This window comes from Pleurodeles waltl, chromosome 2_2, assembly GCF_031143425.1.
Source record: "Pleurodeles waltl isolate 20211129_DDA chromosome 2_2, aPleWal1.hap1.20221129, whole genome shotgun sequence".
NCBI lineage: Eukaryota > Metazoa > Chordata > Amphibia > Caudata > Salamandridae > Pleurodeles > Pleurodeles waltl.
This window is the reverse complement of record NC_090439.1, coordinates 211,889,630-211,905,749: the sequence shown is the minus strand read 5'-3', so window position 1 is coordinate 211,905,749 and position 16,120 is coordinate 211,889,630. Positions and strand designations below refer to the sequence as shown.

At 43.5% G+C, this 16,120-nt stretch overlaps 1 protein-coding gene across 1 annotated transcript in view; it reads right to left on the bottom strand.

Moving 5' to 3' along the window:
• The window catches only part of DNAH5 (dynein axonemal heavy chain 5), a 4,110,061-nt gene that overhangs the window by 2,347,906 nt on the left and 1,746,035 nt on the right, over positions 1–16,120 (bottom strand). Inside the window, exon 22 of the mRNA XM_069219645.1 lies at positions 9,028–9,164. Coding sequence (XP_069075746.1) covers positions 9,028–9,164 — 137 coding nt within the window. The remainder of the gene's footprint in view (positions 1–9,027; positions 9,165–16,120) is intronic.

The window sequence follows — 16,120 nt, the reverse complement described above, 5'->3', positions numbered from 1 at the left end:
GTGAACTTATCAAGGTACCCAAAAATGCAATTATAAATTCCCAGGGTAAGTTCTCATTTCTTTGTAAAACCTCAGGGTCTAACTCATGATGGGCAGGGTTTTCCTATTCCCCGGAGTTACGGGTATCCCTGGTATAAGGAGCTCTGGAGGTGGGGAAGTACTCCCCATTTTTATCTCTCAATATGAAAACCCTAGTTATTTTACTTACATTAACTTACAAATAAAACATAATAAGATTGTACTTACCAGCACCAAGCATTCTAAAGGGGATCTAAGGTGAAATGTAAGTGCTACACAAATGTTCTAAATTAACAGTCACAAGAAAAATCACTCCTTCCATTAACATAGTCGTGTCAAGTTAGAGACTATATTTCCCACAAAGCACAAATACGGTGCACTGCAACACCTAAAACAAAACAAACTGTTCTTTTCAACTGCCTGGATGCTGTGATAACACAGCTAGAAACGTTGTCCCCAAAATATATTGTACTGTACAAATAATAAATATGGAGCTTGGGCATGCACTATTCAATCAACTTGTTAAGAATGTAGAACAAAAAAACGTACAGGATCTACGGCATTGACAAATCTATAATCTCAAAGTTTTCCAAATAATCAGAGCAAAACATATGGGAAGGAGCTACTGCATCTAGACAGAGCACAGGTCCTCTTAATTTGCCCAGTACATGTGCGTGAAGTTAGAGTCTCTGGCCCGTATTTATACTTTTTGACGCTAAACTGCGCTAACGCAGTTTAGCGTCAAAAAGTTTTGCGCCGGCTAACGCCATTCTGAAGCGCCATGCGGGCGCCGTATTTATTGAATGGCGTTAGCCGGCGCTAGCAGACCGGCGCTGCCTGGTGTGCGTGGAAAAAAAACACGTACACCAGGCAGCGCCGGCATAGGGAAAAATGGCGTTAGGGCGTCTTAAAAATGGTGCAAGTCAGGTTGACGCCAAAAAATCACCTCCACCCGATTTGCGCCATTTTTTACGACGCCCAGACGCCATTTACATGACTCCTGTCTTAGTAAAGACAGGAGTCATGCCCCCTTGCCCAATGGCCATGCCCAGGGGACTTATGTCCCCTGGGCATGGTCATTGGGCATTGAGGCATGTAGGGGGGCACAAATCAGGCCCCCCATGCCCAAAAAAAATATTAAAAAAATATATATTTATACTTAACTGAACTTACCTGAATGTCCCTGGGATGGGTTCCTCCATCCTTGGGTGTCCTCCTGGGGTGGGCAAGGGTGGCAGGGGGGGTCCCTGGGGGCATGGGAGGGCAGCTGTGGGCTCATTTTGAGCCCACATGTCCCTTAACGCCTGCCCTGACCCAGGCGCTAAAATCCGGCGCAAATGCAGGGTTTTTTTGCCCGCCCACTCCCGGGTGTGATTTTTGCCCGGGAGTATAAATACGATGCATTTGCGTCGCAGTCATTTTTTTAGACGGGAACGCCTACCTTGCATCTCATTAACGCAAGGAAGGCGTTCATGCAAAAAAATGACGCTCTTTCCTCATACTTTGGCGCTAGACGCGTCTAACGCCAAAGTATAAATATGGCGTTAGTTTTGCGCCGAATTTGCGTCGAAAAAAACGATGCAAATTCGGCGCAAACAGAGTATAAATATGCCCCTCTGTTTCAAAGCAATATTCTGTGCTAATCCTTTGGATTTCACATTGTCATCAACGATGACCAGTACTTATCCCCTCCTGTTTTAACCTACAACTCCTGTCGCTATCTACTATTTGCCTATCGTCTTTTTCTTTTCCATCTTTTCTATCTGCTATCCTTCCTCTCTCTTCTCTCACTTTCCACCCCTCCGCATACAACCAAGGTACCTTGCACCTCTCAACATCACAAGCAGACACACTTATATCTACCATCTGATTTCCATACAGGCTGCAATAATTTTACTATACATTATGCTGATGTTATCATACGAGCTGTTGGTACCACAATGGTCTGCTCTCTCTATTTTTCTGTTGTATTTTTTGTAGTATAAAATCTAAAAAAAACAACCTTGAAATTAAAAAAAAAAAGAATGTGGGGAGAGAAGAGGACAACGGATGAGACGGTTGCACTGCATGTGACTGAGATGTCAATTTGTCAATAAACGTAACCAAATATCATAAAGCATGTCTATCGAACTCCAAGAGCTGACTAGTTGAGAGAAAAGGAAAATAAAATACATAGCATTTGAGAGACTTTCATAAAGTGAGAACCTCCTGCATTTATTTCAATATAAAACTCTCATACTAACAAGTGCTCTGAATGAATGCTACTTTACCCTGGTGTTTGGAGACTGAAAAATATAAGCAGTAAGAAAAAAACACTGTCTAGTGTATATAGTCCCAAAATGTTTTGCTGGGACAGAAAAGTCCCCTGTATGATGTCAAACGTGCACCCATACACACACTGTTCCAGCTGCATTGGTATGTAGATCCCCTGGTAAAAAGTTCCGGTCAATGGCTAACATGTGTTATCCATCTGCTCCATGGTTTAGGCCTGTTTCATGGTAATGTGTTCTGCTTAGACCGGGAGGGGGGCACCAATCGATAGCTTTGCGAAGGTAGAAGGCTACTACTCTTACCTTGAGTTAAGTGACAGGAGCACAGGGGTGGAGGCACACCGATTTTGTGTCCAGTAGAATCAGTAATATGAACAGAGCTTTTTATCTGTGTCACTCGAGTAGGGCCTACTGGCCCACTCAGGTAAAATTCTGTGACTGTTTACTTAACATAACTTGGCCTGCATGGATGGTGTGCAGCACCAGACAACACGTGATACTTCTGTGTGCATGCTGGGACAGCATGTGATACTTGTGTTTACCTCCGGGATTACATGTGTAAGCCTGTGGAAATACAGGGCCCACAGAGCCTAAGAAGGTGAGGACTGCAACCTCCAGATAGAAGATGTGTATTGCTGACATTGCTAAGGGCTGGAGTAGGTCACCTACACCGAAAAGAGAAGAGCAGAGCATACTCTGGGCACATCAAAGGTCTCTTTGACTCTAGAAAGAGTTACTTGCCAGTGGGGTCTGGGCTCTTTGTCAGGGAGATTGTGGGTCTGATAGGTTGGCACTGCTAGGACATCTGATAGAGATGAAAGCTTAGTTCTTTGAACCTCTGTGGGGTATATTTCATTAGGGACTGACAGCCAGGGTTGTAATGTGGAGATCGGCCCGCCACAGTTGCAGCGGTCCAACCATCACCGCGAGGCTGGCGGTCCTTGGACCACCAGCCTCGTAATGAGGCCCTAAATCTCTTGGGCAATTTAATTATAGCTTAAAAACCTCTACTAGGGCAGTGTTTGCTCAAAATTATTTAATGGATGACAGAGCTTTAATCATGCACATTAATCCTAATTTTGAAGGTTTCAACCCTCTTTGTACCCCCAGACTTACATACATGGCATGCATTGGTTAAGGGGGTAGCATAGCTGCAAAGGTGCACAGAGTAGAGATGGCACCATGTAAATCACAGGCACATGAGGAAAAAATGGGCAGGTGTCTCTGTGCTGGTTCTTGTCAACTAAGTGGTGGTCGGTGAGGGCTCTCAGGTGGAATCTTGAACACTATAAGGATGAGTTTTAATGGGGGTCTAACAAATTATTATTGTTTCCACCCGGAATATTCTATGCATTTTTACATTTTGGGTTAGAAAGACTTCAGTGGAAGCTTACACTGCTGATGCCCATGTAGCTACCTATCAGGCACTGACCTATATCTGATGCAGAAAAGAATGAGGTGCAAACTCAGCCCGAGGAACTTTATTCAATTAATAAACATAGGGATGAGCATTCAAAGCAGGAGTTTGCAGCACATGGTGTGCAAGATGAGAGCTAGGATGGCCATCTGCATGTGGAATAACAGAGGAGTATGGAAGGAGAACTGTTAGGAGTTAGAAGAGATGACACAATTAGTATTTATACAAGAGCTATCGTAACACCACCAATGTTGTGACTTCCATTTAAGTAACTGTACTTTTAACATCTCTATATGTTGCACAGCGAAATGAGGAAACATGAAACAGTATGCAGTCTCATAGAAGGTGGTTTGAAGATTAAGGCATAAATAAGGTACTTGAAATCCACAATCCAGTTAGTATATATGTGTAATCTTATCACCGGATAGTGCTGAAGAAGGGAACAGAGGACAAGGAATTTTAAAATAGGTACCACATCTTGAGTAATAGATCAAGTTAGAGTGCCAAAGAGTGTTCAACCTGGAAAGGGAATTTGTGCAAGTCACTTACCGGTGTTGGACCTGGATCTCTCTGCAGGGTCACCCCCATGCATTTTATCATCAGCCCTTCTGCTTTATGTATTTGTTTTTGGTTGTATTAGGACTCTGTGCATTAATCAATCCTAAAGTGCTTGTACTTTCTCCCTAAAACATGGTACGACTGGTCTACACCTGACTGGCATATTTATAATTTACTTAAAAGTCCCTAGTATAGAGTACTACAAGGTACCCAGGGCCGGTAAATAAAATGCTACCAGTGGGTCTCGAGCACTCATTGTCAAACCCACTGAAGAACCACTTTATATCTTCAGTCAGGCTACTGCTGCCTGTATTGCTATTTCGAACTGCCATTTTGACATGGAAAAATAAAGTGTTTGCCAGGCCAGTCTCCAAAAGACTGCAAATCGTTTTCCCTTAATAGCCTTTGGTTTATACCCACAACTATTCAAAGTATCTTCCAAATTCAAAATAACCAAATTGAAACTTTCCCATGTTGAAAGTAAGACCTGCATCCTTAAAACTTTTCTGAACACTATTATGTTTCTTCCAGGTTTCACCAAATATTAATACATCGTCCTGGCTACAGATATTGCACCTAGACTACACGAAATAGAAGCCATAACCCTCTAAAAGACATAGGCTGCTGATGTCAGCCCAAAGGGCATTCTCAGAAACGTGAATGCCCCCAAGAAAAACACAAAAGAAGTCATGGACTATGAAGAAGGATGCAATTTAATCTGATGGTAGGCCGATGTGAGATCCAGAGTAGTGAAATATGTTCCAACTATCAAAGCAGACCTTGTCCCTGAAGTGTTGGTTCGAGCATACCTGTATAACGCAATTTCCTTTTTCAAACCCCTAAGGTTGATACAGAAATGAATTGCTCCTATGGGTTTTTGGCCACTATAATTGGTGCCAACCATGCTATGGTTTTAACAGTGGTAATGACAGCAGCAGTCTCTACCCTGATCGATTCCTTGCAGTCATCATCTTAAACACTCAAAGGGAGCTTCCTTACCTTAGATGTATGAAGTTGTCATCTGTTTTATGACTTACACTATAAATATACTTTTTAACACAACCTCATTCACTGAAAAACACCTAGGGTAAAGACTTTCAAACTCGGCACAAACATCCTTAAACTATCATGCACCCATGTGAGGCTGTGCATTGGGTCAAGAAAAATACCTAACTCTATCTGATGGGACTAACCTAGAATATTGTCTACTCTTATGACCACATAGACTTTTACAGGAATAAGGCATGATGTAGAGAAATAAACCTTGTTAGTGACACACTTGTCCAAAATAGACTCAAATATGATTGTGAGCCAATACCAATATATTAATCTCAACATCATTCACTAAAACTTTGTCTGCCAGATTATCAGGAATCCTCACATCATTTTGTAAAAGTTTTTCTCCTTTCGTTTTTTACACAACCTTTTCAACATCACCCCTCTTGTTAGTTTTCGAATTATGTTTCACCGATTTATCGTGAGTGCGGCAACATTTGGAAAAGTTACCATTCTAACCTCACTGGTTATAGAGAGCTGTTAATACTTGGCAGTCATCTTTGTTTGCCATGACCTAGGTGACTATACCTTTAGTCTCCACCCTTGAAGTTCCCCACAACTCTGGCTACAATTTTGGTATCTACTGTTTTCACTATATCCTTCACCATATTTGCCTTGTGTAACTCATCTACACAGTTTACCATATGTTCAATTCTTTTAGCTATGGCAAATACATCTTCTATGTGGTGGCTCACCCTTCAATCACAATTCCTCTCTTACTCTATCACGTTGCATAGCAAAAGGAACTGGTCCCTAATATGTTCTTCAGCTAGGTCCCCAGGTCCTGATAAGGCTCAGGGAGGCAAGCTGTGCTGCCCCCTTCCCTTTTAAACAAACAATCACCACAGGGGATTGCATCCATTGGGCTTATGAAGGCTCAGAGAGGGGGGCACATTGCCCCCCTCCCCTTTTTATTAGTTTAGCCCTGGGGGATGGGATTCCTGGGGCCTAAATAGCATGCCCTTCTCCCCTGTTTAATTGTATTTGGCCCCAGGGGGTGGAGGACTGGAAAACAGACTTCTTCTTGAACCCTGTGCATGCCTGGGACCCGGCAGATAGCAGGCCCAGCTCTGCCCTGACTAAAGTAGCCCAGCGGCCTCTGCATTGTCTTTCCGTGTGCTTCCATCGCCGCTCATGGAGGGGACACGACTTAGCTTCAAATTCATCAACAGCACTATCTCAGGAGACTTTCAGGATGACTTCAATAGGCCCTCTGGGTGTGGCCTCCAAGAAAGAGGAGGCCTCTTCTCTTACTGCTCCAAGATGCTGAGTCCCTTCCTCATATGACTCAGCAGTCTGCCGCTGACCTCCTTTAACTTATACTCCTCTGCTGCTGTCCGTTTATTCTCCATTGATAGCAGCTCCCTCCACCCTCAAAGTGATCCCTTAATTTTGAGAGCCTCAGCCCCCTGGTCACACCATCATGCAGTCTTGCCTAACTATTCAGCATCCTGAAACAATGTGGCTTTGGAACTTGCACCACTAAGCTAATCCAATTAATGTACTCTGACCCCACAGTCAGAGTCAACTCTAGGGGGTTGATTTCCACTGAGTTCTTGGTTGAGAGAGACACCAGAAAATGCTGACCTCTCTCTCCACTTCTTTAATTGCTTCGATGGAACCGCCAGCAGCTCACTCTCCCCTCTGCGTGAGGATCTGGAATATCCCCTTACCAGACAGGACTCATGCAATTTCACTATATGTGGACGATGTGCTGTTTTTTCTTAAAAACCTGCACTCCGATCATTCCAGCATCACCTACCACTTAGCCACTTTCAGAGAACTTTCAGGTCTGTGAATTAAGTGGAATAAATCCTGTCTCTTTCAATTGTCCTCAGAGATACTCCGGCACAATCTATAGGTAGGTCCAGTAAGAAGGTGGAGGTGCGGAGTAGACCATTATGATACCTGGGAATCTGGAAATTCCATGCTGAACAAGATCTCCTAGATGGTAACCTTACCGCAGCTGTGGCATTCTTATGGGCTCAAGTTGCCTTTTGGAGATCCCTTCCTTTATAGATTATAAGCTGCATCACTATCTCTAAGATGGTGATGCTCCCACGGCTTCTTAACATTTAGCAAATCTTCCGATAACACCTTGTCAGAAATTCTTCTGGGACCTTAATATATTACTTGGCAACCTCATATGGTACAACTACAACGTTTAGTGGCCTTTGCTAAACTGCAGCTTCTCCCCACTGAAATAACTCTGGAGCTCCCAATTTTGAATCAACTATGGGGTCAAATGAGAGGCCAACCCTCTACTTCTGGTGACTCTGAAATGCCTAACTAGATGTGTCTGGCTCACCAGGAATCTCCCTCCCTATATCCCTACTGAACTTGCGCTAGGTCTTCCTAAAAGCCAAGTTGCTTCACTAGGCGTGATATACAGCCTTGGGACCAGGCCTGACTTTACACCTTGGGAGACCTATTCCAGGGTGTCAAATCTTGTTCTTTGAAGAGTTTATGGAGCAATATGACCTTCACAGAGGTCAGTTCCTAGTATATCGCCTTTTAGGCTTCATTCTCCGAGATTTATGGCGGGAGTAGAACCCAGAGCCAGCCACCCACCATCTCATTAATTCTTTGCACACGCTGGGGAATGGAAGACATCTAGTTACATGGTTGTCCAAGGGGGTTGTCACTCACTCACAAATTTCATTATAACACTTACGGGATACCTGGGAGATAGCATTCAGAAGAGCCCTAAATGACAAGGAATGTGGGAGAGCCCTGGACTACCCCTGGAAGGGTTCCTGCAATGCACGCCTAAAGCTCATACAGTTCTGTCTCTTACACAACGCCTGTCATAAGAATCTTCGCCAATGCGTCTGACTTCTGACCTAGGTGTGCCTCTCAGTCCGTGGACCTTAAAAATGTGCTGTGGACTTGTTCTACTCTGCTTATATAATGGGCTGAGGCAACCTAGACACTCTTGATGGGCAGGAGCCTACCAAGGCTGGCCTCTTGGGAGGATGGGGCACAGGGCATTTATAAAAGGCTGAAGAAATATAAAGCGGGCGTTCGCTTCTTGGACTTTGCCCCTATCTTTGCGAGGTGTGTAAGTACGCTAAAATGGAAAAACCCATTGCCTCCTACTAGCGCAGCATGGCGGCAAACTTTGAGGTTGTGTTAGGAGCAAATTTTAATGCAGTCTAAAAAATTGCCATAATGGGACACAATCAATAGATAAATCTTCAGGTCGGAATTCTTATCTTACAAGGAAGAACTGATAGCTTTCTGTATCTCTTCTAGGGAAATATCAGACTCAAGAGAAGCATAATATAATAGCTGTTAATTCTGTACCGTAATACTCCAATAATCCAATGTTTGGAAGGGGATCATGCTCTGAGGAATACAGATCAATACTGTACTACTTTAAATTGCCTCCGACCCTAGATTGACACATGAGACAAATGACTTTTTGCCCGAGGTGAATTTATTAAAATCCTCATTTCCAGTAGATTGTAAGAAAGCTGAACATTCAAGATAGAGCACCAAGTGAATTACAATGTAGATTGCACATCTGACAGTACATAGTTAACAGTCTTAACAAGTGAAATTGTATAAATTAAGCACTATCACCTAGTGCCCTTCTGAAACCCCTGTAGAAATATTAATAACATTCCCATACTTGCTTAAATAAAAAAATCACTGGTTGACGAAAGACAACCAAGAAAACAATGTGTGTAATCTTTACATGCCTACCTTTTTAGTCGAGTTTATGGCTGTGCTGAGCACTGAGGCGAGCTTAGCAACATCCTTATTTTCAGAAACGTTCTTGAAGTAGTTTTTGCTTGGCACAGGAGCAGCCAATTTAATGGATACAGCACCAGAAGTGCTATCTGGAACACAAAACTCTGCTTATTAGTGCCCAATTCATAACCATCAAGTAAAGTTTCTAAAGTTGTATTTAATTCTGAGTATAATGAACATACAACCTCTGCAGTGGCTTAACAATATTAACACAGTAGGATTATTCCTGTTTTTATGACGTTTTTTTCTTTCACATGTTTGGTTGTTGGTAATATCAAATTACACATGTGTAAAATCACCTCAAGGTTTGCACACATGACCACGCAGACAGTAGTAATACAACAAGATGGTACTCATAGACATCAAACAAATCTATCTGCGTATACCCTCTTGCATCAATTTATGCTTAAGTGCATCTAAATATTTACCAAAGTACGACTGTAGAGTCCTTCCAAATCTTATGCACAACCAAGGGTTTCTATACAGACCACACTAGAACGCAAATTGCATTCTATCAACTGTGCACAACTGATAGGTTTGCATACTACCCGACCTCAAAGAAAGCACTTGGTGAAATTTCATAAAAATGTTGCAATACAAAGGGAAAAACTGCAATTTTATCTGAAGATCTCGGGACAAACGACAAGCAAATTCATTCAATGATTCATCCTTGTGCAAAAGTAGTTGTACTATATTATCAAAAAGGAATAACACTTATCTTCTGAATCATTTGCAAGAAGAGGCAGGATGGAGCTTTCATGAGCCTCCAAAGACAAATCTACAGCAAATCAAAAATGTCCCTGAATCACCAAATGTAAAAAAAGAAAAATGGGGTTAACTAATGTGAGCATCTTATACAAGTTTCTTCTTCCCCGGCCGCCCTAGCCCCAAGAGAAGATGAAAAAAAAACAAAGCGCCTACGCTCTTCCTTAACTACCTGCAAGGAAAAGCTAGGTAAACAATTACAGTGAACTGAGGGGCAAGTCGGAGGATACTTTTAGAAGATAACGTCTCCTAAAGAAACAAATTGAAAAGGGGCACCCAAGACACACTATATCTAGCTTACAGGCTATGTAGGTCTCTGAATAACATCTGTAAAGGAAACATTTTTTCAAAGATACCCACAAGGTTTGACAGGGTCAAGCTTGGATAAGACAGACTCTTCTCTAAGAGGATAAAATTAGGTACAAAATCTCTAAAGTGGAAATAAACACACAGGAGACATTAAGGTAATATCCTTTGGCCATTTGGTTTCCAGAATTCCTACAAGACAAATGGAAGCATTCCAGATGGACCTATGCACAGCTGAGGAGTGCTTAATTACGATGTAGCTGTGAGCACGCTGGAGTTAACAGAAATTCAGTCTGGTACTGAAGCACCGCAAAAATATTTGAAAAAAACCTTCACAAGCCATGGTGTAAACAAGACCCCAAGGAAAAGATTTCTTAGGTTACTCAGGAATGCCTTCCCAAAGCTAGAGATTCCAGTGAAAAGATTATGTGGCTATAGATGTCATATGCAGAGTTCCACCAGTGCAACCCATTAACCTAGACACAGTGGGATCAAGTACCTCAGGCACAGCTTGGTCCGCAACAGTGTTGTTTTGATGTCACTGGGGATGTCACAATCAATCTTCTCACTGAAATCATTTGAGATGTTATCAGAGATGTTATGTGCGAGGGCATGGTCAGTGAATGATATAGGTGTTAGTTATGATTTTTTTAATGAATATAAAAAAAGATCACAAACAAGTTAAAAACTGGAGTAGAAATACTATGTTGTGTTATTTTTAGAAGAGCCTGGTAAACTCTTAGAGGTAGAGTTATTGAACAGATTTCCACAAGTGTTTTCTGATAAAGTAGGAGAATTGTTGAAGTTTAAGCACAAAATTGTACTTAAGGATGGAGTTATCCCTGTTTCCCACAAAGTAAGAAACAAACCTTTAAGTGTGAGAGAAGCTGTAATGAATGAATTAGATAGATTGGAGAGGGATGGTATAATAGAGCCTATTGCCTGCGGAGTGGTTGGCACCCTTAGTGGTAGCTCGTAAGGCCAATGGACAGATTAGGCTCTTTGTGGATTTGAGGGAGCTTAACAAATCCATTGTAATTGATAAATTACCTCTACCCAAAATTGAAGAGCTTTTATCTAAATGGTCAATGGTTTTCCACCATAGATCTCAAGTCAGTGTATCATCAAATCTGTTTACATCAGTCTAGTAAGAATTTGACATAGTTTATAACACTTTTTGGGTGTTATAGATTTGTTTGCATGCCATTTGGCTTGGCTTCTGCTGCAGCTGTGTTCCAATGACTTATGCACAAGTTATTAGGAGACATGGTGGGAGTTACTTATTTTGAAGATGGCATACTCATTATGGGAAAAGATAGGTGTGAACATGATACAAGACTGATGTTGGTTATGGAAAGACTGGCAGAAAATTGACTTACAACTGAATTGAGCAAGTGCAAGATTGCTAAAGAATCTGTTACGTATTTAGTTGTAAGAAAACTACGCATCCTTCCTAAAGATAGTATCCTATCAACAATCAGAGATGCTCCGGCTCCAAAGTCCAAGGACGATGTCAGATCCTTTTTGGGGTTAGTTGAGTTCTATGTGAGATTTGTGGTACATTTTTCTACCAAGACCTATCTTTTGGGACAACTGATAAAGGAGAGACAAGAATTTGTGTAGAATCTGAGTTAAATGAGGACTTTGAGCAAATAAACAAAAAATCTGTTCAGCTCTCCCTTAAGGATTTGACAGCAAAGAGAAGAGCATTTTCATGGTTGATGCTAGTGGAAAAGGCCTTGGGGCGACACTGACACAAGTGTCAGATAAAGGGTCTGAAAATGTCATTGCCTTTGCCTTGCGTGCTTTATCCCCTTCTGGAGAGAAATTCTCTGTTATCGAAAAGGAAGTACTGGCAGCAGTGCGGGGTATGGAGAAATTTAGGCATTACTTGTGGGGAACAGATTTTGTATTGAGAACAGATCGTAAACCCTTGGTGAAAGTTTTGACATCACATGGCATTACGAAAGCGACACCTCGCATTGCTAGATTATCTTTACGATTATTGGATTATGTGTATGAGGTAGAATACCATCCTGGCATAAGAAATAAGGTGTCTGATTACCTAAGCCGTTCTCCACTACGGTTTCAAGCAATGGAGGATTGAGAATGGAATGAGTATAGTGTTGCCTTTGCTAATATTGTGGTAGATGTTCAAGATGAATGGGAGGGTAATGTCATTAATGAGATGGAATGGATTTCTGCTTACAATAATGATGAGGTTTCGCAAAACATTATGGAGTGTGTCCGTAATGGGTGGCCTGCAAGAACAAAATGATTCAAGATCTTGTCAAATTGTGGGGTTCAGGAATGAGTTGACTATTAACGATGACAATTTTCTCATGAGAGGGGAAAAATGGTACCAACTGAAATACTTTGTGAAAAGATTCTAGCAATAACACATGAAGGTCATCTAGGAATTGTTAAGTCGAAGAAAGAAGTGAACATGTCATATTGGTGGCCTGGTATAAATGCAGAAGTGGAAAGAGTGGTGCAAAATTGCAGCATGTCTGCTAATGCAGACAAATTTTCAGACAAGCTTTAGGAATGAATTCATGCCCGGAGAATCCGTGGGAGGATGTTGCGATTGCCATTTTGGATCTTATATCTGAATCCTTAGATAACTACTATAATGAAACTAAATATGTAATAGTTTTGCTGAATCTTTATTCTAAGTGGCCTGAATACAAAGTATGTGAGAACTGTAACTTTTCCACTGTGACTTCTTTTCTTTCTAGTGTGTTTTTGAGGGAAGGTATACCCAGATCTATTTTGAGCGACAATGGGCCTCAATTTGTGTCTGAGAAGTGGAAGGAGTTTCTATCTAGGAATGAGGTTAAAGAGAAAGATAATTCTGTATATCATCCAGCCAGGGAATGGTGCTGTTGAATGCTTCAACAGGGTTATAATGGGTTCTATTCAAGCGGCCATAAGTGCAGAAAAGGATTGGGAAAAGGAGCTTGCTTATATGATGTGGGCTTGTAGGATTACACCATCGGTTAAAGGATATAGGGGGTGATTCTAAGCTTGGCGGGCGGCAGTAGCCGCCCGCCAAGCGGGAACGGCCAGAAGACCGTACCGCGGTCAAAAGACCGTACCGCGGTCAAAAGACCGCGGCGGTCATTCTGGGTTTCCCACTGGGCTGGCGGGCGACCGCCGAAAGTCCGCCCGCCAGCCCAGCGGGAAACACCCTTCCCACGAGGACGCCGGCGGAGTGGGAAGGTGCGACGGGTGCAGTTGCACCCATCGCGAATTTCAGTGCCTGCAGAGCAGACACTGAAATTCTTTGTGGGGCCCTCTTACGGGGGCCCCACGGCACCCCATACCGCCATCCTGTTCCTGGCGGGCGAACCGCCAGGAACAGGATGGCGGTATGCGGTGTCAGAATCCCCATGGCGGCGCAGCAAGCTGCGCCGCCATGGCGGATTCCCATGGGCAGCGGAAAGTCTGCGGTACACCGCCGGCTTTCCGCTTCTGGCCGCGGCTGTACCGCCGCGGTCAGAATGCCCGGCGGTGCACCGCCAGCCTGTTGGCGGTGCTACCGCCAACCTCCGCCCTGGCGGTATTTACCGCCAGGGTCAGAATGACCCCCATAGTCCAGTCAAAAATATTAAGAGGCAGAGGACCATTCTCTAAGGATAACAGAGCATGTTTAAAACTTAAGGTTCAAAGTAAGTGGTCTCCTGTCATGGTCAAAAGCAATATTTTGAAAGTATGTGAAGCATATAGGAAATATTATGATCATAATCACAAAGCTATGGAAGTCAAACTTAAACCAGGAGACTGGGTCAAAGTAAAATTAATGTGTAAAACGCGGAAGGGTGACAGCAAATTCTCTGAACCTCTCCAAGTGAATAAAAAAAATGTTCAAGTATTCAGCGTTATTGAGTGATGGGAAGATGTGGCATTGTAGTAAATTGGCCAAATGTAGTGACAGGATGAAGTGTTTTGGTGTGAGTGCATGGGAAAAACCTTGTGCTGATTTAGATTTGTTTGGGTCAGAGGTGGAAAATAATTATGAGAGTAATTATGAACATCTGCAATCAGCACAGGAACTTCAGGGAAGGGAGGATAGATGTAAGCTTTCTTCTAGTTCTACATCCTCAGCAACCCAAAATGAGTTGTAACCTGCGCATGGAGCACAAGAACAAGTACCAAACTAGTATTGTGCTAATAACCATATGGAATTGTCTCAAGTGTCTATGCAGAGTGGAAAAGTAATAGAATTACCAAAGAAATTTCAGGATTTTGTGTTGGACTCATAATGGACAATTTTGTAATTTTAGTGATCTATAATTGTAGAGCTGAATTTACGTTTGTTACACATATTTGTTGTTATTAAAGGAGAAGGATGTGTTGTGTTATAGTCGCGTGCTTGATACCTGCACATGACTAGTAATAGAATTGTGGGGGCAGACCGTGGGGGGGTGAACTTGGAATGTAAGTGAGTTTACTGTTAGCTCAGCTGGCATATAGACATGTGCTGTCTTCCTTGGAATAAAGGTTGTTAATAATACTTACGGACTTAGAGTCATCACTACAGCGCCCTTGTGAGTACGTGTGTGTGTGTGTGTGTATTTGATTTTCTCATTTATACTTTATATCAGTTTTAAAACTTACTCCATTAGCATTTCTTTGATTTTAATTCTTCTTTCATTTTCATTTTTCTCTCAAACTTGATGCAATTACATATCAGATCACCTAAAAGGAATCATGAAATCAATTACATGAGCTATTAAGTTCAGCATCTAAATTTTGTCTCTTGGAGGGGTGTGGCCAAGAATGCAGGCAGATAGGAGGTCTTCTCTTGTCCCTCCGTCCCCACCGCTGTGTGGCTTTGCTGCCTGCTCATATTGCAGCCAGCCCGGACCCATATCTACATCTCAACACCTCAGGACACCCTCTGCCGACTAGAGAGCTATCCAGGACCTGGTGGTGCCTTCAGTGGACTCAGAGCAGACAATCCCGTGGCCGTACGCGAGTATCAAAATGGCAGCGGCCACGGGCTTTGATCGCGAGCGGAGGCGGCGGGATGGAGGGTGGGGCTAGCACGGCTCTCTGGGGCCACAAAGAACATAACAGGCGGTGAGGAAGCAGCAGCGGGGAGCAGATCCTCCGAGGCAGTCTGACGGGCTCCACAGGTTCTGTTAGACAGAGGCCCCAGTGTGACAGCGGTGATCCCGCAGAGAAAGAAAGGAGGGCCGACTTCAAGGAGCAGCAGGCTGAGTACTAAGGGACTTGCTCAGGTGCTGCATGGGGCACTAGGATCTCCAGAAGCCAAGGTGGGAGGCCTTCTTATCCGCTCGCTGATGGGGGGTTGCACTGACCCCTGGGGGTACTCTGGGCTCACCTGAGATGCCAGGCCATTTCTATGAATCCCCCCCCAACATAAGTCTGTGCCAGCAAATTGCGGGGTAGTGCCTGCTTGGGGAGGGGCGTGGGAGGAGCCCCCTCCTAATCCACTGCCTCACTGGCAACCAAGTTGAACAGTGGGAGTCCCTGTTATTTGAGGTGAAAGCAGACGTCTGGCGAACCCTGCTGGGGCTAGAGAGTGCCTGGTGACTGATTCCTGCCGCTACAGCTGGCCCTTGAACGCCCTGACCACAAGCCTGCACACCAGGGAGGGGGAGAAAACCTGAGTGGATGGGCTGAAGAGGAGAATTTCCCTGTTGACTTTGCTGAACGGCCCACAGGGGCCTTTTGGGAACTTTTTACTCTGGTGCCACTGCAGGTAATCCCAGCTAGACCTGTCCAGGGGTCTGCTAGTATTAGTCTGACAGGAGTGGTGCTAGGCTCTCAGAGTGGGAGTCTCCCCATCTCCTTCCTATACAGGCCCCCTACACAGTGCTTGGGGATTGCCTGACGAAGCAGGTCATCTTGAGACGAGAGGGGTCCATCCTAGGCACAAAGAGTGAAGAGCCGATGCGTGGGATAATCTGGAACGCCATTGTTGAGGCTCATGAGAGAAGAGGAG